The sequence below is a fragment of the Siniperca chuatsi genome, linkage group LG15 (genome assembly GCF_020085105.1).
Source record: "Siniperca chuatsi isolate FFG_IHB_CAS linkage group LG15, ASM2008510v1, whole genome shotgun sequence".
In the NCBI taxonomy this organism is placed as follows: Eukaryota; Metazoa; Chordata; class Actinopteri; order Centrarchiformes; family Sinipercidae; genus Siniperca; species Siniperca chuatsi.
In genome coordinates, this window is record NC_058056.1 from 19,276,244 (window position 1) to 19,299,353 (window position 23,110).

Below are 23,110 nucleotides of genomic sequence, written 5' to 3' on the forward strand. Positions count from 1 at the left end.
TTAGCTTTTTTTTTTAACTGTTAAACTCATGATATAAAAGGTTGATCTATAATGTGCAGACAAGCATTGGAAAAAGCACCTGCTCAACTAACTAATACGCCCCACTCATAATCTGCTGCCTTTATGTTGTTTTTAAGAGTTGTGTGGCAATGCAGTTACAATATGAGACTGTCTTAAAAACATCCTTGTTGCTGCGTTAGAGTCTGAGGTGTGAAAGTCAGCTGCTGAACAACGTTGCATTCACGATATGTTAAGTCGTTTCTCACATTAAACAAGGCTCTCAAATCTCAGATTACAGAGCTTCCTTGAACACAACAGGGAAGTTTTTCACCACAGTGCCTTCTTGCAACCACAAACAAAAATTAAAGGCAACAAAATTTTCACTGTGATAGTTTTAAGATTTTCATAAAGCACACTGAATTGAATGGTAACTACATGCAAAATAGTCCTTTAAAAGCTGTTTTAGTCTTCAGAATCAGATTCCAAATGCATATTAAAATGACAAATGATGACAGCCATTGAAAAGACAGACAGTCACACACCTGGTCGAGGTTTGAAAGGCTGTTGGGGTCTTGGCTGAGCCCCTGGTACTGTCCTCTGAGTCGATCTCCTGCAGCTATTTTCCTGAACTTCTTCAGGTCGACCACATACAGGGCACTACGGGGGATAAATGATGGTAACACATGAATTATGCATGAAAGTATGAAAAATGTATCGAAAAAGAGAATAAGAGCGAGTCTGTATATGGTGTGTTTGAGGGCGATAGACTTCAAAGTGCTGCTGACACGAGACTGACTTTGCTGTTACAATTCAGCTGAGCTATCAGAGTGTGTTTACCTGATGTGGTATTTGCGTCCGGCAAGGTGGCTCGCCCAGTAGCCGGACTTCCAGAAGCGGTAGCCGTCCATCTCCCTCCGGCTCTCGCAAAACGGAGTGTAACCGTACGGAGCCCCCTCTAGGTCAAAGTCACGCAGGTCCTTCAGGTCAGTTCGCACAATCTGAAGGAAAGGAGGATGGAGAGTGAACAATACAGATGGATCACTTTGGAGTGGTAACGCTTGTTTTCTTTATCAATTAATCTAAAATCCTCATCACATTTTCCTTGAGCTGACGTCTTGAAATTAGGTCTTTTGTTTGTCCAACAATCCAAAACCCAAATATATATTCAATTTACTCAACACTAATAAAACCAGCAAATATTCACATTTGAGTGAATTGGTAGCAGTGAATTTTGAGCATTTTTGCTCGATTAAACAACTATCAAAATTGTTGCAGATTCATTTCTGTTACATCCACCAATCAACTAATCGTTTAAGCTCGAAAGCACTGTTGGTAAGACTATATATTAGTATTAGATCACAACAAAAATTTCTGAAACTCGAGACATGACAGTGGACCAATTTGAACTAAAATCTGTCTTGACGTGTATCATTGTTTTCAGATCTAATCACAAAACTTGTGAATTTCCAGACTTTTTAAAAATAGTTTAAGCCCCAAGGACGTCCAGTAATTATAGCCAGCACTGTATTTTTCACATTTTTCCATACAGCTATCTGAAGCACCTTTTATACAGTTGGTTCAAGGCGGGAATGTTGCGCCGTTATTCCGTCACAACGTTCTGTATAAAACATATGAACACGGAATGGGGGGTATTGTTGTTCCGGTGTTAAGCTGGCAGTGGAGGTAGAAACAGAGCTGAATATCGAGGTCTGTGTAAAATGGGGGAGCCGGCGGGACGGGACAGGGGTGTGGCATTTTGATGACGTGGTATATGTGTGACTCGCCACCAGGGGATTTAAAAAGCAGCTATTAGCAGCAATTAGCAGCTAACTCGAAGAAGAAGAAGAAGTTAGCAGCTAACCTACAGCAACCAAAAAATTTCTGCAAATTGGGGATACAACGAGGTCCGGGAGCTCCTTACCCTCCGAGCAGAGGACGTGTAAGTAAGACGTCACACTAGACGCCGACTCTGTTGTGTTACTCGTCTTTTGCTTCCGGAATGCCAGCATGCTATCTAAAAATCACACACTGGGGCAGCATTATGCCGGTGTTGTTTGGTTCAGTGTAAAAAAGCAAAGCCAGCATCATGATGGGTCTTCTTTACAGCAGTCTTGCGGGATTTCTGTTTAAAAAGGCCTTGAGTCATCAACACCAACTTGCGCCAATTAAGACTTTTTTTTTTGAAATTTTTTTTCATCTAGTTCCTTTTAAATCATCAGCTTATGATATGAACTTTTTATTAAATATTTGGAAAGAGGCAGGATGAATAACAGTGTTTGTATAGCCATGTATGAGCCTACCTGGTCAGCGTCCACAAACAGGATCTTGTCGACAGCGAGAGGAAACAGCACGTCCAGGAACAGGATCTTGTAGCCCCAGATGATCCTCTGCTTCTCGGTTTGCTGGTGTAACCAGCGTGGCCACTTATACTGGACCAGCTCGTACTGGAAACCATATTGCTTTGCCATGTGGGGGATGAACTCCTGCAAGATGGCCACGCACAAAACAGGCAGGTCAGTGTGTACTAGGGGATGCATCAGTATGGCTTAGTGGATTCAATACCAGTTGGGACTGAGCGATGCCAGCATTTTCACATCATGACTTTTACTTAGAGGCAATATACAACAGTCATACAAAATTAAAAATACATTAATTGATAAATGGGAAATCTGATGAAAACCCTGAAAACTTTGAGAAGTGAATATTATAATTACATAATTGTGTTGCTTTTTAGTTTTTGACAACAGAGTTTCTCAGAGAATGTTAAAAACTGTAAAAACTGCAGAGGCTAAGTGCTCAAACAGTTTCACATATACAGCAGTAAATTCAGGGAGCCTTAAGGTGCTCTTGAAGCTAAAAAGACTGATCACAGAAAAAAAACAGGCTTTCTTAAAGACAGAGCAAGGACAAAAGTTATGCTAAAAGCCTAAATTCAGTCTGGCATTTTGGTTTAATACACCAACCCCTTTCAACCTCACAGGGTCTTCATCTGGCCAGGTTAAGACTCCGATCGGTGCCTGAAAAACATCTTTTCTGTTCTCAGAATATGCGTCACAGTTTTTTTGGACATCGATCAAATCCAGCTGTACACTTCTTTGACACAAATGGCTAGACAGTGCCAAACACCTTTTCACAATTTGGGTTTTAGCATCTTGCTCAAGGACAATTCGACACATGGACAGAAGAAGTCGGGGACCAAACCACCAACTTTATAATTAATGGCCAACCCTCTCTACCTGAAGTATAGCCGCCCACCCACAGATTTAATCAAAACTACACTCAGCCATAATACCAATATCGGATATTTACCAACAAGTACTGGCCGGTGGAACGAGTATATTTACACCGCACCGGTTATGATTGGGTCTTTAGAATATCTACTGTGCACCTAAACATATTCTGGTTTTAGAAAACCTGGATAAGCTTTTATCCTGGTTTTGAGATATGCTACCTGGAGCACTGTAATAGAAACTGGGATACCGTGACATGTAAACACCATTCTCTGCCACGTGTGCTGGTGAGTTGTCGATGGTAAAGGATGTGATCAAAACAGAAAATTGTAATATTGCTCTTGTTTTCCATTCCTGGTGAACAGAGGAAGCTAAATCCAGTAGTGCGGTAGAGTAGTTAAATGCAGGAGAGTTCATACAGCGAGAAACTAAACTGTTCATCCTCAACCGCTGAGGTACAGAACTGAAGCGCTGAGATGTTGAGAAATCAAGAAACAGAAGTAGATGTTCAGCATCCTGGATACTGTTATGATCAGGTATAATAGCCAGGTTACTCTTGTCATACCCCGAATAAGATCCAAACCAGGATAAGTATCAAAACCGGGACACTAATGTACATGTAAACGTACTGTACAGATACATGTGTAAAAAAAAAGTTGAGCTTTTCAGATGTGATATCTGACTTTCTGGGGTTTTTTTTAACTGATAATGTCATTATTCTTACAAAAAGTTTCATAAATCTGAAAATGCCACAATCTACAGTAGAAATAATACTGAACCAGGTATTGGTCTATATCTAGTGTTTTACATTGCATACATTTATCTGCTTTGGTGGATTCAAGCTGTGATAGTGTTTTTTTTTTTTGGATAACAGAAGGCACAACTGTCTATAGGCTATATCATAATATACTGTAAATATAATAACAAAATTAAGAACAATCTTTTATACTGCTACTATAGAGTTAACTACGGGATGGGTTGAGTGGGAGTTACAAAACCAAAGCAATGAAGACTTCTCAATTCATGCAGAGATTGTCTTCTACAGGCAGAGTTAAAAAATCTCGTCCCTGCTGCATGTTTCACCTCGATTTTCAGAACTCCTGTTTGAAGCTCACATCAGTGATGGACAGAGAAAAAGCTGCAGCCGTCAGAGAAAATCTCCACATCAATGATGAGAAGCCAGCTGATTTTTAAAGTCAAAAATCCTACCTTGAAAGTCGGGGACAAGTAGTTCTTGAGGAACCAGAACTTGACGGGAGTTTTGGTGTTCTTCAGAACTGACAGCATCATAATCCTGAGAAGGAAGTAGAATAAAAAGACTGATGGCAACAGAGCTGGGAGAACAAGAGGCACTAAAATCAATAAAGTCTTTGCACAAATAAAAAGACGGGATGTTAGTTTTCAAGGATTTTGGTTGATACGACAATCCCCTTTTCTTTGCCTGGTCACATCTCTGACACTCACCTGAGGAACCTCTCATACAGATGCCCCGAGGCCACAGAGAAGATGTTGATCACGTCGTCCTTCTCCTGCTTTAGTTCCTCCGTCTTTCCTCCACCTGTGAACCCTCTGAAAGACAAAAGACAAACTGTTTAAAAGTTTACAAATTTCAAAAGGACAAACACAAACAAAACAGATTCAATTTTTAAATCAAAAGGCATCTTTGGCTCGAGTCAGCATAAATGTTTTGTCATTCAGTCATCCAGGTATTTGGAGGATACAATTAACTAGTTAGTTATAATGTTAATCTTGCACATATGTAGTGATGATGCAAAACTATTATTAGGTCTGCATATAACAATTATGCTCATCATTGATTAATTAATTACCTTTTCCGATTAATCCTCAAACTGTCAGAAAATCGGTTCAAAAATATCAAACAACTGCAGATAAATTTTCTGTTGATTGACTAATTGATTAATCGCCTTATTGTTTCAGCTCCATTCATTAGAAAAGCAGTAACTGGTAATTTCGAATCAAAGCTGCACCTGGTCAGAGATTTCCAGAAGCCAGCGTCATTTTCCTCGGCCACGTCACTCAGCAGCTCCTCGTTGAACTTGTCTGGTTTCTTCTGGACCTGATCAAGGCGCAGTTTTAACCCAGTTAGCTGAACAACCCATGTTAAAAAATCCATTTGGCATATTTTGTAGCTTGGATGCTATGAAGGTCTTATTTGTAAATAAATGAAAGATACATAAAGAAATATCTAGAAATCAGTGATCCTGATTTTGTGCTTTTACACTATTCCACTCATCTACAGGTGGCGGTAATGTGCCAACAAAAGCAAGGAAGAAGACTGAAAGCTAGTAAACATGGATGTAAACAATGCAGGTCTCAAACAGAAAAATCAGCTTTGTAAATGTTTTATGAGGAATACATTCAACATTCAATGTTTTGGTGAGTAACAGCAAATGGGAACACAAACTTTGTTAGTTAACAAGAAAATGCCACAGGGCACCTTTAATGCTGAGGTGAGTTTGGAGATAAAAATATGTGGATTTAAGTTTTGCATTTATAGATTCCTGCATTTCTTTGTGCCTTAATCTATTCATTTAATTGCTTCTCTAGTTATTATTAGAGCATTTATTTTGTATATTGTATTTATTTCCTTATTTATTTTCAATAATTCAGATCCTAGAGCTGTCTTGGGAAGACTACAGTCTTGGGAATGTAGTTTTGTTTGTAGTTCAAAGTGTGTCCACATCCATGATATGTAAATTTCCCAATGAAATATAATTTCACCCATGTAATTTATGTACATATTGTATATGTTCTGCATGACTCAAAACTCAGCACAGACTATAGTTTCTTCTACTCAAAATGTATGAGAATGCAGTCAGACTGAGAAAACTTGAAATGGTGCCACTAACTATCCTGGATTTAGTTTAATTTATTTGGGGACAAAAATGAAATCAACTGTGTGAAAAGGAATATTCCTATCACTGTTTCCATGCTATTGTGCCAAACAGTCATCACTTTATCACAGGTAAACTGACCTTGACTTTAATGATCCTGCTCTTGAAGTTGTTCAGCACGACTACAATGTCATCGGAGTCAGGTGGAGAGTCAGTGCCATCATGGCTGCAACACAAGAAAGTAAGTTAAAAGGAAAAGATTAGAACAGAAAGTTTACAACTAGTTTGTAAATCCGAGTGTCAGAGCATACGCTGAAGACATTTCAACACTGTGACACAGATACAGGCAATATAGTTCTTACCTGTAGATCTTGTAGATTTCATCAGAGCGTCCTTTCCTCATCTTCAGGATCCAGGCGCCTGGGTTTGCCTTCAGCTGAAAGTAACCCTACAGGGAAGAACAAAAGAGATTTACAGTGTTTGTGACTATAATAATAAAGGAGACATGAAAATAAAAACTTAAGAATAAGCTGTTTACCATCCAGGAAAGCATTAAAAAGTATTAACAATCTATAACAGTTGGCAAAGGTGTTTCGACAACTTTCTGCTCAAGGGTGTTGGACAACAAGATGAGAGGCTCATAGTTCGAAGCAGTAACTTACCAGGTTTGCCATGACGATTGTATCCACAATGACCGGCTCGGAGGTGGTTCCCAGGGTGAACTGGAGGCCGCGTGGCGGCTGGCCTGAACTGACGTCAAAACAATGGCCTTCCAACAAAAGATGCTCCAACTCGTACTCTGCTGCTACAATATTCTCCACCTGCAAACAGTAAAGTTTATTTTGTACAGCCCAATATCAGCGTCCAGGGGCTTTACAGACACAGATTAGTAATGGTTCCCAAATAAACCCATGGTCTTCAAGAAGACCAATTTCAAGAAAACTCTCCTAAATCCTCAACACATAAGCAGAAATGGAAGAAATCTCAGGGGAGAGAATTCAAAGAGAGATGACACCTCCATGGACAAGTGGGGGTGCAACAGGAACCTAAGATATAAAATAGTATGAAAATGATTGGGGTGCTGAAACTTATGTCTCACCTTCTAAAAAAGCAAAGCCTTCCCCAGGTTTATTTTTGTTTACTCCTCTTGACTTATACTATTTTGACATGTTGAGGAGAGGGTGTTGCAGTTTTATTCTAACAGTGTTAAAGTGGTACAACTTGTTTACCCCAATTTAAACCAAAAAATCTTAATGCACACATTAATAAAACCCTGATACAGAGACACAACTGTTGTCCTCTGCGTACCTTTATCAACCATGGCGCAAGTGAAAATTGTGTTTTTGATGTAACTATTTACTAAATTGCAAAAGAAAGCTGAAATAAAATAAATTTAGGACAAGAGAAAAACAATACTGCTTCTCCCAAAAGAGAAGTCAGTCAGACTTCCCCTGCCTTCAGGCAAAAGAAAAATTACAATTACATCCCCCTTCTATGACCCCCCCCCATAAATGTTTTTGGTACAGTCCCTTAGACAAATAAATGAAAAATAAATCCAGCGAAATGAGTCTGTACAATATCAGCTTGGTTTGAGTCTAAGGGGGACAAGGTATATGGAAGCAGTGTTCACACACTGACTGATGACACACAATAAAACACAAACCATTGGACCAGTATTAAAACACTGATTCAGAGAGCAGGATAGAGTGAGTTGATAACTTCAGAGTTTACTGCTGGAAATGGGTAAAACAAAATACTCTGAGAAACACTTTTAAATATTGCACCACTACCGATCCTGATCGAAACCAGACAGACATATTTCTGTACCTCCTGCAGGTAGATGTTGTCCAGGTCGTACCGGGTGTGCACAGACTCCACCATCCAGCTCTCTGGAGTGTTGAGGTTCAGGGTGAAGAGGGGAGACTGAGGCATGTCCAGGAACTTGGCCATGGGGCCGGGCGAGAAACTACCATCAGCCTGAAACACCACCTCTGGCTCCAACACATGGCGGTAAAAACTGGAAGTAAATACAGGGGGATCACTAGCTGCACTGGCAGAAACCAGTTAGACTTTTATTACAGGAGGAGTCATGCCATAATCTGCCATTTGCTGGATGCCTTTAGCCAAAGCAGCAAACAAAGATCCCCATTGTTAGTTACTGAAAGGTGCCCTGTGGAGTTTTCTTGTAAACAAACAAACTGTGTGTATCCTTGAGGTCTAACAAATGTGTCGAGTGCATTTCCGTTCTCATAAAACATTTGCAAAGCCTGTTCAAAGAATTTAAATCCAGCATTGTTTACATCCATGTTGACTAGCTTGCAGTCTTCTTCTTCCCTGTCTTTGCTGGCGCATTGCAGCATATCTTGGCGTGTCACTGCCACCTTTAAATCAGTGGAATAATGTGACACCATTGGCAGGAGTGTGTACTGCGTGCGTGTGCATCCTCGTGTGCGTACACGAGATAAACAAAACAAGAACCAACTCGATAGAAGAACAGTTCCATATTGCTACTAGAGGTCTAAAACTCCACAGGGAACCTTTAGTAATTGACCTTGGAAATAAAAGTTTGACAAAACAATACCAACTCAAGGTCTCAACAGCTTTTTTCCAGAGCTTTCAACCATGATATCAGAAGGCTGTGTGACACAGTTGAAAGCTCCATAAAAAAGGTACTAAAGGTGTTCTAGATGAAATCTTAACAGCTACTGAGTTTGCATGTCTACAGATCCATCTCCATGACAACCATCCATCCAACTCCAAAAAGACAGTATGATATGCTTGAAAGCTCTGGAAAAACTTTGGGAAAACTGGTTTCAAATGGTTTTCAAACTGATTTTATGACCCCACCCATCCAAAAATTATGTTTCCTGCTGCAAGAGGACACTAATCACCACAGTTTAATATAAACAAGGTCTTCGTGCGACACTGATATCTCAGAAAATGCTTTTGGTAATAAGCGTGAATAGAAAAATGGAGATAATGCAAAAATTAGCTTCCAATTACACAACAGTCAGTAAAAAACAGTACGTGTTAAACTAGGGAGTGCACTGTCAATGATGTTTTTAAAATCAAAATTTTACCCGGACATACAGTGACGCTTAAAGATCTGCAGTATGGTTGGACCAAATTGTAAGTCTGGCAAAAATCAAAGCACTTTGACAACAGAGGAATACAGTTGTATGACATTTTAAGGATTCAGTGCCTCATTTAAAGTAAAACATAAGTACATTCAGAGGGTGAATGGTAAACTTTGAGCCAGAGAAAGCAGAAAGACCAGGGTATTGGACATAAACTGATACTGATATAACTAGGATGTAAGGTTTGTTTCTGTACTCAGTGAATACTCTGCCCTCACCTCTTGAGAGGCATTTCTGACAGTTTGGATTGGCAGTTCATGAAGACCCGTAAGTTGACGTTTACGAGCTGCTTCAGAACCTGCAGGTGGTGAGGGGGAGAGACAAAAAGACAGGTTAGAAATAAGCTGTGGACAGGGTCAAAGTGAGGTCAAATAAATCAATTGGACAGATCAGTAACAAAGAGTCCAATGAGGGACCACACTCAACCTACCACTAGGAGAGGAGCTAGTTTCTGTGCGTCCCTGGTTACAGGATCCACCACGGCAACAACATCAAAGTACACGTCTCCCTCCTTAGGGCGGATCTTCACAGCACTGCCAAAAATCAGCAAATCAATGATGAAGCAAAGTAAACATAAACTTAACATTTTCAAGACTGTTGCTGGCCTGAGATGGTCCAATATTTTTTAATGAACCCAAAAATTCTAAAAATACTGCTAAATACATTGTAAAAATCATGTAAGCATGAAGAAAACTACACAGGGTCTCCCCATGGGATAAAGGAGGCTTGCTTGTCTAATTATGCGCAAGTTTTACAACTTTACCTGTAGCGGTCATCGGCAAAGTCATATTCTACCCGAGCCTCTCCTTTGGGCTGAGAGGAGAGCAGAGCGTCCACCTTCATCACAAGGTCGCTGGCCCTGAGAGAAATCCTGCATTTAATTTTTACAAAACTCAACACAACCTAAAAATGTTACTCAAGATTTAACCTTCTGAGAATCTACAGATGCAATGATGGGAAATAAAATACCTGTCGTCCTCAATTCCAAACTGCTGGACTTTGCTTTTGATTCGCTCTCCAGACGTTTTCAGGATGATGCTCTCCAAAAGTAAGAAGTCATCCTGGTTAAACACCTCCTCTTCATCCAGTGGACCTATGATCTGTAAATAAGAAACAACAGTATTGAATGAATTGCAGTTCTGTGGTAAAATGGTAGATGTACACATTTATTAATAAATACAAACTATATTTGTTCATGATAATACCTGTATTTTCAGTTCTTTAAACAATAAGAAACAAGATTGTGACTCACTCTTCCATTGCTGATAACTGCTTTCTGTCCTTTCTTCAGTTTGAGAACATCTCGACAGTAGGCAGCATGTGAGAGCAGGAAGTCAAATTTGGGACTCTCATACGCATCCTTAAATAATGACACATCCATACCCTGAAGGAAAAATAGATAACTTGTAGACAGTTGATAAAAGGGAAAATTAAGAGTAAAAAAGAAGAGGGGTAAATGTTGTTAATTAAGTCACAAGGTCTGATAAGGGCAACATGTTTCAACTATCAGAATCACGATCCGTGTATAGATAAGTGAAGCTGTCCATCCTCCCTCACCCCAACAGCAAACTCTCCAATGTCGACTCCCTTCTCCAGGGCCGCGGCAGTCTCTTCTTTAGCCATCTTGGTTATGAAGTTCTTGGCGTTGTTGGCAGATTGCGTCTGCATGGCGGCCCAGATTGCTCTGGCCACGCGGCTCGTCTCAGTGGACAGAACGGCTGATGGGTTGCTGATCATCCCCAGTCGGACGTTGTTGCTGGTTTTCTATCGTAGAGCAGTAAGTGAGTGTTAGTGAAGGATTTGTCATTTGCTTTGAGAGCAGAATACAACAAACAGAAACAAAACAGCTGATCTTACCAAATCACCACTGGTGACAAAAATAAAAATAAAATGAACACCTAAAGGCACTTCAGAATTCTACTTTGAGATATTCTGGTCAAGGTGTTCCTTTTTTAATGATACCAACTATACAAAGACACTCATCAGTCATAGTCTAACTTGTAGGGTGAAGAGATATGGTTGAAGTCAATACTACAATATTAATATGAATATTTCTCCATCATCAATATTAAGGCAAACGTATGAAAAGTCACATTGAAAATAATCAATTTAATGATTAATGTGACTGTGTTTTGTTTGACATTCGACAAAACTCTTCACGTGAAAAACTAAAACTTAAAGGAATAGTTCAACATAGGCAGCAAAATCCTCATACCAGCACTTCTAAAGCTTACTAATTATCAACATGTTTGTTTAATCTGCACAAAAACTGAAGTGTAAGAACAACACATTGTGGTTTTACGGGGGGTTATGTAACTAACCTGGCTTCATATTTACTGTACAAACATGAAAGTGGTATCAATCGTTTCATATTATTCTCATTCTCAAGAAAGCAAAAATGCGTATCTCCCAAAACATTGAACTATTCCTTTAAATGACTTCATGGTCCAGACAATCATGGTCCAGCCCAAAGAGATGGTACAAAAGTATTTTGTACCATGTGTCTGATGGCATCATAAAGAAGCTGACGTCCCGAGGGCTTGTCAAAGTCTCCGACCACCCAGAAAGTCACAGGACGGATGTAGCCATCATCTGACAACCACAAAGGAAGAAACAGAAACTGTCAGAATAAGCTACTGAGCTTGGGCAAAAACTATGTGGGTAGCATACTGGGCTGTAAGAAAAAACATAGCATGAAAAAGTAACTATATTCTTGGGGTTATCTAATCCAAAAAACTTTTGTCATTTCCAAACATTAAATCAAACTTTTGACATCTCATTGTCCATGCAGCTACAACAAATGACACAGAATGAACTGTCATGCTCTCCTAAAGATGGAAGAAACAATGTTAGAACTTAGTGAGCAGTTATGTAAACACATTTTTAGTACTTATACCTCAGACTCTAATACACAATCATCACATGCGTAATTAGTCATTTGTGTCCCCTGAGAAATGCAGCACAGATGGAAGAGTGGTGGTGGATTCACATCTAAACACTGCCAGCAATGTAGTTCACAGAAAACAGGGAAAAAAAAGAGCAAGTGAGGAGGAGAGGGAATAATGCGGAGGAAAAGGGTGATTACCATGCCTGTTGGTGGTGGTCATCCCTGATGGGGAAATTTTAAAATCACATGAATAAGAGGAAGAGGAGGAGGAGAGGACAGAAGGAGAAAACATGAAGAGAGAGTTTAGGCTTGAAGGAGACTAAATCATCTTCACAACAAACAACAAAAATATTCCGCAAGCATTCTCTTCCATTCAGCGTTTGTTTTTTTATATGACCAGCTATCATATGAGGCTGTCTTAACCTTTCTTAGTCATGTAGTTCATGCTGTTGGCCACAGCGGTGCTCTTCTCTTTGGTGTCAAGAGTCGAGAAGCGAGCGTAATCATCTACAAAGTGGTTGTCTGCAAAAAAGAGAGAAAAAAAGGAGTGAACTTTAGATCATGTAGCAAATACCAAAGATGATATTTTTTAGACTGCCAAGATGTAAACGTGTGAATGTGTACTAGGGGTCACAAAAATATCTGTATTGATGTAAGTAATCAAAATGTTTCATTTTCTGTGTTAAATTTTATCCTACTGCCAATCATACTCCTCATACATATATGTGTACGTTTACAAAATATACAAAGAAAAAAAAAAAGGTATAAATATTTTAAGCATATACCTAAACTAATCAAATAATAATACATGATTTCCATTTGAACCCCACCTTCAAAAACAGAAAAAAGTAACTCCAAACTGATTCTAAATAAAAACTGTTAATGGTCTAGGTGGAAATGAATAATGGAAATAGAACTGGTTGTTTTAAAAGTGGAAAAATACAAGTCACAATTGGCCATAAATAATGGACAGAGGCCCAAGTGTCGATGATTAAAAAAATGAGAAAGCTATCAACAAAATACAAGCCATATAAGCTCATTGGGTCACATTGCAAAGTGAAAAAAAAAGTTGTCGGTGCAGGTCCAGATGAAAATAAAGTTAGTCTTGTGAGTGTCGATTAAAAAAAATAGAACACTATTGACAAAAATCTGAAAAGATTTATCCTCCACTACACAACTAATCTGTCTACACAGAATGTCTGAATATTATATATTAAAAATGAATAGTACACCAACATTTCAAATACTGTTCATAATGTATTCATATTCGTTTACATCCCTAACGTGTACTCACTGGTATCAGACAGATCCAGGTATGTTCTGCTGGTGGACAGCACTCTGGGGTTGATGCGAGGAACAACATTGGGCTGATTCATGATGAAGTCCACAACGTCGTGATCCGTAGCCAGCTCACCCTGCAAGGCACACAAGCACACATTCAGGATGTTAAAGGAATAATTCAGAGAGGACATTCCTCACTGTTAGTGTAGACCCAAAAGTGATGCAGGAGGTACTTGTTTGCGTGCTTTTCATCCTCACAGTCACATATCAGACAGCCATCTCAAGATTTAATAGCTTTTCCCCTGCAGTTACTGATGCTTGTGTATTGACTGAAAAGTTTTCCTCCAACAAGTTCGGATTAGACATTAAAAAGGAGAAAACAAGAGTGATGACTAACATCATGTTCACCATTAGAACTGGTACAGCAGCTAAATTAAACACTGCTAACTGTGCTTTAAGACCTTACAAAAACAGAGGCCTTTGAAACAATTCAAACATTTGGCTCCTCGGCGTGCTGGAACGACATTAAAACAAGAAAGAATGGCAGATGGCATGCTCACAAAGATCAAGCTTTAAAGAAAAAGCATTACTCGCTACAATCCTAGAGAGTGTACTTGTACAATTGAACAGTCTTCCCAGAAAATCATCTAGAGCTCTTCTACTCATTTAATTTTCATTTTTCTTTCAATTAGACTGTATTTTGTAGTAGCTCCAGCAAATTACAAAACAAACACACACAACAGCACAAATAAATACACCCACTGGTATTATCACTGTCAGCTAACTATCAGTGATGTAACTTGTTCCATTAAGTCTTATTTGATGAGATTAAACTAATTCTTGTTGTTCAAAATGTGCACAATCAGAAAATATCTTCAGTTAATTTATTTATACATTATATAATTTTAAATTCTCTATATACATAAGATTTCATCTGGAATATGTGGAAAAAACTCAAATACTCATCAAAAGGGTGTGCAATATGTACTTGTGTCTGCACAGATATTCATACGGTCATGGGTTTAGACTCAATGAATATTGATTTTGCGCTGAAGATGAATATAAAGCAACAGAACAGAATGTTAACTATCAAATACACATCTTTATTGACATTTTTTTTTATTAAGCCTTAAACAATAGGGTTGAATTGTGACGTGATAATGAAATCCCTGCTCACTGTGAGTGTACATCAAAATGTGTGTGTGTGTGTGTGTGTGTGTGTGTGTGTGTGTGTGTGTGTGTGTGTGTGTGTGTGTGCTCTAACTGACCAGGTAGACGGCTCTCTGGTAGAAGGAGGTGGTCTCCAGGATCTTTTGCATGGTGACTGTCTCCAGTTCATCCGGATCCAGCTGTTCACGCTGGTAAGGTATGCCGTTGTACATGACCACAGGCAATGGGCCCACCCCCGTCTGCTCATAGTACGCCCGCCCGTCCTGAAAGAGGAGACACAAAGAGATGTTACTTTAAGTTGCGTCAGCCTTTTACTCAAAAACACAGCTAGAGTAGAGAAGGAGGACTTGTGTCTAAGCAGAATGTTGAAATGTTGTCTTTTTCCAGGTCTAACCAAAAAAAATTCTTAGGCAACTACAACTTTTGTATAATGCAAGTCTCTTCATCGGCTCCAAGTTAGTTGGTTTAACTATCTATTGCTCTCATTTTAAAGAAGTAGTTTGATATTTTGGAAATGTATTTCGCTTTCTTGCATAGAATTAGGTGAGAAGATCAATACCACTCTCTTATCTGTACGGCAACTATGAAGCTACCGCCAGCAGGATATCATCTTAGCTTAGCCTAAAGACTGGAACCTGAGGGAAACAGCTAGCTTGACACTATCTAAAAGGTCGAAACCTCTTACGCTCACTAATTACCACATTATATCTTGCATCGTTAATCTGTACGCAAACAAAAATGGAACCAAAATGTCTCATTTTTAGATTTCAGTTTTACCCCTTGTCCGGTCTTTATGCTAAGCTAAGCTAAGCTAAGCACCTGCTGGCTCCAGCTTCAGCTTCAGCATACAGACATGAGAGTGGTATCAATCTTCTCATGCGATTCTTAGCAATAAAGCGAGTAAGTGTATTTCCCAAAATTGATTGATAATACTCAAAAATTATGGTATCATCCAGCATATTCACATCACATTCAGCCCCTCTCACCTTCCTGTTGCTGTCGTAGCTGGAGTCGGCTCCCAGGACGCTGCTGACCTCCACATAGGGGAACCTCTTCTCCAACACTTTCACTACATCACCTACGCTCAACTGTCCACCGATAGGTACCTGGTTGAACATCTAGAAGTAAATAAGGAAGGAAAAGACGAGGGTACAAAAAATTTAGGGAGAACAGTTATCAGGTAGACAAAAGAAAAACAACTTTACCATTCTCTGCTTGTCTACTCAAGTTTTTTAGAGTCACTGGTGTCAAACTTAGTGTTCTCATTAAGATAATAGGTGTTTTAAAAAGAACCAGTTCTTCATCAGTGTTTGTGAAAAGTCAACACACCGAGATGACAGCTTCAAATGCACTCTGACTGTCCACCTCGTCGCTGATGTAGTTGTAGGCTCGGACCAGCGCCACACCTGCATCCTGCATACCGTCTATGTCATCTTCATCTGACACCACAAACACCAGACCTATCCTAAAAAACACACGCAGAGACCAAATATAACTTAAAAAGGATTTTAACTACATGTCCCAACTGACTGCAACTGCACTGCAGCATCTTCTTTGATTTTTCTGGTTTTTGCAGTAACTGTGGAGCAATAAAAACTGTTCCCATTTATCAGAAAATACATATAATGTCCAATATGTAAGAAAATCAATTGTAAAAGTAACTAAAATAGTTTTGTCTAGTCTCCTGAGTGAGTTGGCGAGTTTACAGTCCACCACATCCCTAATGAAACAGACACCAACCTGAGTGGGATGTTGTTAGCATAAAACATCTCTGCAACACTCAGCAGCTCAGCAGCATTCTCCTGAGTTGGGTCCAGAATGATCACCTGCAACACACACACGTTGGTATTTTTCACAGGGATTCAGATCCATTTGGATTAACAAGGGGTTGATTTATCAGGAATGGACAAACCAGATTGTGGAAGTTCTTGCGGATCTGCCTGATGACTCCAGGGAAGGTCGGTCTGAGCAGCTCCTGCACGTTGTAAGGCCACGAGCTGTACCTGTGGTCTGTCTCCAAGTTGTTAATCCACTAAAAATGAAAAAGGAATTGAAGAGGAAATATTTGAAAAGGAGCAGCCTCAGCGCAACAGCAGATCAGCGCCAATAAAAAAAAAAGACATTTTACTGCTGGTGACTGAAAACTACGGCTGCAACTGAGATTACTTTCATTTATTTTTTTAGTTAAGCAGTTAATTGTTTAGTCAATCACCCAATTTTTGTTACCATCATCAATGCTTAATTAATGGTGCTTGATTAGGTGATTTCTTACACTGATGGCGGGGTTGCGGATGTCAACAGCGTAGTCTGAGTCAGATGGCTGGACGTTGAGCTTCAGGATGTCGTGGATGTAGGGCGTCTCGATATGTAGGGAGCGCAGTCCCTCCATCACCCTCGCCTCACTGCGCAGCACCTCAAACACACTGCAGGGAACAAGGAACAGAAGTCAGTGTGGTCATATAACAGCAGGTGTGTGTGTTTATGTAGGAGGGAATATGAGCATGAAAGTACCAACATGACTGCGAATGTATGATTATGCACAAGAGAGATGTACATGTATACCTATGAAAAATATTTTAATTAAAAAAAAAAATAAATCTGGCTTAGGGCTTATTTGAATATTGAAAAACATGTAAAAATCAAATATAAATAAAAATATCCAAAAAAACAGTTTAAAGATTATAGAGCTGAAACAATTAACCGAATAATGCATTAGTGAATCAACAGAAAATCAATTAAAACAATTTTGAAAATAAGTTAATCATTTCAGTGGAACTGCAACAATTAGTCAATTAAGCGGTTAGTCACTCAACAGAAAATTAATGAGAAACTATTATGATAATCGATTAATCATTTTTCAAGCAAAACTGCCAAATATTCTCCAGTTTCAGCATCTCAAATGTGAGGCTTGAGACATATACTGCTATATATGACAGTAAATTCAATATCTTCATGTTCTGGATTGTTGGTCGGACAAAAAAAGCAAACTGAAGACATCGAGAATTGGAGAAATTAGAAATGGCATTTTTTCATTATTTCTTAACATTTTATAGCCTAAACAATTAATCAAGAAAATAATCAGCAGATTAATTAATAATGAAAAAAATATTATTGGTTAATTTAATCAACCAAAAATGACCAAACCAACCATATTCACCAGTTACAGCTTCTTAGATGTGAGGATTTGCTGCTTTTGTGTTTTAATATAATTTTAAGACAAAACTAAACAATTGAGGACATCACCTTAGGCTCTCAGCGATGGGTATTTGAAATTACTTTTCAGAGACTAAATGATTAATAAAAAGAATCAACTGCAAATAATCGTTTGTTTTAACCCATTTACATTTTTTGATACATAATCAGCAGCTCATTTGCATTTTTTCCCAATATTTCTGAGCCTGGCAGGTTGCAAGACAATCTTATTTACTGGAAACTGTGTGAGTGTCTTCCTGCAGCAATGAAACACTACTGATAAACCTTTGCACATTGTTATAATTGGTTGAAAATGAACTGCTTTGTTTAAAAAAGTCAGTGAAAGTCAGTAAAACTCAAAATGTTGCCTTCTGTATACCTAAAGTTTAACTATGGGCTGTTGGTGTGTTGGTGTGCAAGCATGTGTATTTAATATAAGAATTCTAACATACTGTGAGTGTGTAAGAATGGGAATGTTATGCATTTTAAATGTGAGTGAATAGAAATGTTTGATTTCATAAGTTGCAAAAGGTTGATGAAATGCAAATGAGTATAAGTTGGAAATAGAACAAAAGAGATGTTACAGAGCTGATTAACTGAATGATAATATGCTGTATATTAATATACTATGACTATGATTGTGTGTATACCTGAAAATGTCTTGTGTGTCCAGATCTATATGCAGCCCGTTGATGAACAGGGCTGAATCCCCAGGCTGCAGGCCCAGAGTTCCTTTGAAAAACTATGGAGATAGAAACGTCAACATGACTAAACATCTTGTTCACATCAAACCCTTAAACTCCCCATTCAACTCCAGCTGAGCAGATCGCCATGCTGTGCAGCACGTAACATCAAAACCGGCCATCGCGTAGTCAATTATATTGTAAAACTAGAGGCAACAGTCAACACAAAGACGTAACAAGGCATGTTGTCAGCTCCAAACAACCACTGACAGCTCTGTTTAAAATCAGTCTGTTTAGAGCAATCAAACCCCACATTGAACAAATGTAATTATTAGAGAAAGGGTGTGTGCACAGCTCTGAGAAGTTGTGTGAGTGTTTGTGTGTCTGCACAGGCAAAACGAAAGCTCAAAGTCGTTCTGGCGCAGTCAAATCTCATTACAGAAAGACAAAGACGTCAGATTAATCATACTCCAGACACTGCAATTACAACAAGACATGATTAACACAAATATTGTTCATCCCCCTTAAATATGTGCGTTAAGCGTGAGAGAGAGAGAGAGAGAGAAAGAGAGAGAGAGTCTGCGTGCAAGTGCATGTGTCCAAACTACTTCAATCAATAATCATTTCTCGCTGCAGGACTCAGTGCGCCTGCCGAATGAATCACAGATTCAGTAATTAGGACGTTTGCTGCTCACCCCCACCACCCACCCAAACTCCTGTCTGCACACCAAGATAATGTGAGCACAGCTTGAAGAGGAGGGTGAGGAGGCAGGAGGGAGGGAGGGATGGGGGAGTGAAAAAATATTTGACAAGAAAAAGGGATGATTACCTATTCCATTAGCAGAGCAAAGCCAAACACACTTGTCAGAAACTGACAATTGTAAACAACATCTGACTTGAAAAGTCAGATGTTGTTTACAATTCATCACATAATAATAGGTGAGAGGAACAAAACAAAAACAGGAAGGGCAGTTCTCATTTTGAGATATTTCCCTAAAGACGGCTAAGAGGCTGAGGGGGTGTGATTGTGGCTGTATGCAATAATGCAATCTGTTTTTCTTAATTTTTCTCCTTTATTGGATTAAATTAGTAAAGAGCTAAACCTAAATTTTCCCTGACAACAGGACAACACAGTCAGCAGGAAGGGAAAAGTACCAGGATGCTGGATTAAGACAAGACAAGGAAGGAAAGAGGATGAAGACGTCAACTCACTAGCCATCCAAATGTAGCACAAATTTTAACCAAATTTACAGACAATCGGCAAACGAAAATGCGAATTAACGCATGTTTCCATCCACTTCTGTTATGCAAATATTATTAAGTTGAGCTTATCGAGTTCAAAATGTGGAGGTGCCAATTGTCCAGTTGGGTGCCATTAAATCATTGCAGAAGAAGAGGGTGCACCTTTCCTGTCTCTCTCTACAGCTATCACTATCAAATAAAGGCAAAAATGCAAAAAAAAAAAAAAAAAATCTGGGAAAAAAAGGCGGCAGTCAAACCTCAAACTGTGGAAAACTATGTAGAGAACGTAATGGAAATATGGCCTTTATGTTTGTTTCATGTATTAATTTGAGGAACTCTACAGTCTCCTCATTGCTACACACAGATCTGATGTTTTCGTCTGCCGCTATTTTTAGTCTCTCCAGTGGAGCGGAAGCTTCAGTTAAGTCACATATTTCATGTACATATTGATTTATTCGTTAAGTCTGTTTCCACTGCAGTTTGTCGCATTTTGTTTTCATCAATTCACCAACTTTTCCACCTCAAGCATAACAACTCCTTTGCCATATTTCAATAATTTGGGGCGTTTCCATCCAGCTGTTTTTATGTACAAACTGAAATGCGCATAAAAACCAGTGGATGGAAACACACCCCTTGTGCTGAGGAGAAAAGTTGTCCTTCATTGTAATAATCAGTGAAGTTCATCCAAAGCAACATTTTTTTTAGACCAATATTAATATATGAGAGTTTTAAAAAGTACAATGAAAAAAAAAAAGATCTTGACCATGTATTCTTAATGTCCCTCAGTTTTAGTGCAGCCTGGGACCTTTGTTGCTTGTCTCTTCTCATTTCCAGTCATCTCTCTACTATCACCATCTAATAAAAATGCAAAAATGCCCTAAAATACTATTCAACAACAAAAAACGAAAAAGACAATAACTAGTGATTAGGCTGTAAGTGATGAGGCTGCAATGTTCTAAATGTATGTCAGTCAACAAATTCCACGAAAAGGCCAAAACCAATAATTGTGCCATAGAGCTCCATTGTTGTTCAAAAATTGTTAAAAACAAATGAATGAGCCACACTGTTGCACTGGATGAAATGTTCATTAGCATGAACACACACACACTGTAGTTTATTTTGAGTCAATAACAAATACACTGTCCTGCTGACTCACTAGAACACCCAACATGTATAAATCTGCAGCTGAAAGTAGTCCCCAACAAATGCACTATTTACTCTTATATGAGTGATGTCTGATAAAAACTACAGTGCCCAGCTGTTATAGGAAATTACTTAACCTTTTTTATAAACTAAACAATATATTTGTGATCCCTTTTTTAAAGATTTAGATTTAGTCTCGAGTAGGAAAGGATGGGCTTGGGCTGAGAGCTGCAGACAGGATCGTAAAATACTGAGAGACAGATGACAGACTAACACATTGTTGGTTTTTGTCTTTTCATGGGATTTATTGGCAATAAGAAAAATATGGAATAAAGCCAGGCTCATCCTATAATGATAATCTGTTGGGTGTTTTCACTTAAAAAAATGACAGAAGGAGAGCTAAGGAGGATTCATAAGATGAAAAACTAAGAGATGAATGGACGAACAAACGTGTACCTTTTGGTTCTCGCCAATCTCCTTGCGGATCTCAGAGTTGACCACTGTTCTTGTGATGGACCTGTGAGGGGAAAGGGCAGACTTAAAACTGCAGACTTGTCAATATCTGTGTAAACCATAACTTCTTACTGTAGCTACTGTGCGTGTGTTTCTTCTTTACCTGGCTTTGTTAGGGAAGTTCTGACTGAGGTCTTTCATGACGTTGAGGGCATCAACAGCGGGAGCAGCAAGAATGCGGGCTGCTGTCTGGAAACTCAGATCTATAAAAGAAGAGGTGGGTGGATGGGTAAGTAGGCAAAGAGGGCAAAAAAATGGGAAAGAGACGATTGGACAAAAGCAGAGAGGAGATGAGGAAACACACAAGAGGGTAAAGAGAAAGAAACACAGAGATTGAAAGTTTCAACAAAATAAAATCTGTATGAGCAATTGTCAGTCTGTACTCTTTGTGAATAAACTCACAAAGAGGGATTGCTTGAAGGCTCAAGTTTCTGAAGCATAAAGTTGAAAAAAAAAAGAACAAGAGGTGCTTGAACATCTGAATCGTTCATTTAATAAAACTAAGTCTACAGCCATGCATGCAGCTCTGTGAGGCTGTACTTGTGAGGCTAAATGCTATAGTCAGCATGCTAACACACTCATAATGACAATGCTCACATGCTAATATGATGATATTGAGTAGTCAATTCCCTCCTTGTGTTTTCTGGTAATTGCCACAGTGCCCAAGTGCCCGTTAAGACTTCAAGCCTTTTGAGGTTTATCAGGGTTCACTGGGACATACTTAATTAATGATAATGAGGCCCTCCAGTGGCTCGCACAAATACATGGCTCAGTTAAGCTCAGATCTTTGTTCGTTTTATCTCATTTCCACATAATAAACAAATAAATAGGATCAAACAGTATCATAGTTACAGTAATATAATTAATAAAGACATTAAATTGAGTTATCTAGAAGCATGTAAGTGTATTGTACATAAAAGAGACCTAACATATTATTTTGAAAGTTTTATGTATGATAAAATACTTAAGGAATGAACATATTTTTCAAAAACATTAATAATAGGATCTGATATTTATTTATGTTAGCATGCTAACATTTTCTACTTAGCTCTAAACTCAAAGTACAACTGAGGCTGACGGGAATGTTATTAGTTTTGCAAGTATTACTCATAAACCAAAGCACTGGACCAATTAAAACTGAGGCCTGATGATGGCGATAGGTGAAAAGTCAAGGGATCACCAAAGTTATTACAACTAATCCTGAGGGGGATATGAATGTCTGTACCAAATGTCACGATAATCCATCTCATAGTTGTTTCACACATGTAACTCACAACCACAAATGTCAACCTCATGGTGGCACTAGAGGAAAAGTCAGAGAATCACCAAAGTCATTAGGATACATCCTCCATGAATGTCTGTACAAAATTTCATGGCAATACATCTAATTGTTGTTGAGATCCCTAGAGCCATGTTGCTAGCATGGCACAAAAAAAAGTCATCAGTTAAGCTAATTAACGTATTAATTAGCAAATAATTCCATGTTAACATGCTTGTCTTCACATTTGAGGCATTAATTAAAACTATCTCAAAGCATCAAAAGGATGTAAGGCAGGACTATATAGACGTGTATATGTGAAGACATTCTTAAGAAGTGTAGAGAAGACACTGTATAGGTGCATACAGAGCTTTTGCTTGCAAGTAGATGAGAGAGTAGAGAAGAGTGTAGTGAGGATTATTTCAGTGCAGTGAGCATCCCTGTAATGGTGTTGTAGCCTCTGTGATTATTGGCCCCTGGAGGTCTCCCTCTTTTTGTAAACAGACTGAGCTAATGAGC

At 38.8% G+C, this 23,110-nt stretch overlaps 1 protein-coding gene across 3 annotated transcripts in view; it reads right to left on the bottom strand.

Moving 5' to 3' along the window:
* uggt1 (UDP-glucose glycoprotein glucosyltransferase 1) overlaps positions 1 to 23,110 on the bottom strand; it is a 34,569-nt gene that overhangs the window by 2,893 nt on the left and 8,566 nt on the right. For 2 of the 3 annotated variants that reach the window (XM_044167279.1, XM_044167281.1), the window contains exons 10-38: positions 21,437 to 21,536; positions 21,277 to 21,337; positions 18,403 to 18,494; positions 16,833 to 16,983; positions 16,473 to 16,592; positions 16,301 to 16,386; positions 15,890 to 16,025; positions 15,547 to 15,678; positions 14,659 to 14,823; positions 13,404 to 13,524; positions 12,533 to 12,631; positions 12,308 to 12,331; positions 11,720 to 11,814; positions 10,780 to 10,986; positions 10,475 to 10,606; positions 10,192 to 10,322; positions 9,986 to 10,081; positions 9,653 to 9,755; positions 9,441 to 9,520; positions 7,913 to 8,102; positions 6,748 to 6,906; positions 6,448 to 6,533; positions 6,227 to 6,311; positions 5,219 to 5,307; positions 4,695 to 4,799; positions 4,440 to 4,524; positions 2,301 to 2,483; positions 838 to 998; positions 543 to 657 (exon numbers count right to left, since the gene is read on the bottom strand). In XM_044167279.1, coding sequence (XP_044023214.1) covers positions 543 to 657; positions 838 to 998; positions 2,301 to 2,483; positions 4,440 to 4,524; positions 4,695 to 4,799; positions 5,219 to 5,307; positions 6,227 to 6,311; positions 6,448 to 6,533; positions 6,748 to 6,906; positions 7,913 to 8,102; positions 9,441 to 9,520; positions 9,653 to 9,755; positions 9,986 to 10,081; positions 10,192 to 10,322; positions 10,475 to 10,606; positions 10,780 to 10,986; positions 11,720 to 11,814; positions 12,308 to 12,331; positions 12,533 to 12,631; positions 13,404 to 13,524; positions 14,659 to 14,823; positions 15,547 to 15,678; positions 15,890 to 16,025; positions 16,301 to 16,386; positions 16,473 to 16,592; positions 16,833 to 16,983; positions 18,403 to 18,494; positions 21,277 to 21,337; positions 21,437 to 21,536 — 3,389 coding nt within the window. The remainder of the gene's footprint in view (positions 1 to 542; positions 658 to 837; positions 999 to 2,300; positions 2,484 to 4,439; positions 4,525 to 4,694; positions 4,800 to 5,218; positions 5,308 to 6,226; positions 6,312 to 6,447; positions 6,534 to 6,747; positions 6,907 to 7,912; positions 8,103 to 9,440; positions 9,521 to 9,652; positions 9,756 to 9,985; positions 10,082 to 10,191; positions 10,323 to 10,474; positions 10,607 to 10,779; positions 10,987 to 11,719; positions 11,815 to 12,307; positions 12,332 to 12,532; positions 12,632 to 13,403; positions 13,525 to 14,658; positions 14,824 to 15,546; positions 15,679 to 15,889; positions 16,026 to 16,300; positions 16,387 to 16,472; positions 16,593 to 16,832; positions 16,984 to 18,402; positions 18,495 to 21,276; positions 21,338 to 21,436; positions 21,537 to 23,110) is intronic. The other variant, XM_044167280.1, reaches the window with a different exon arrangement.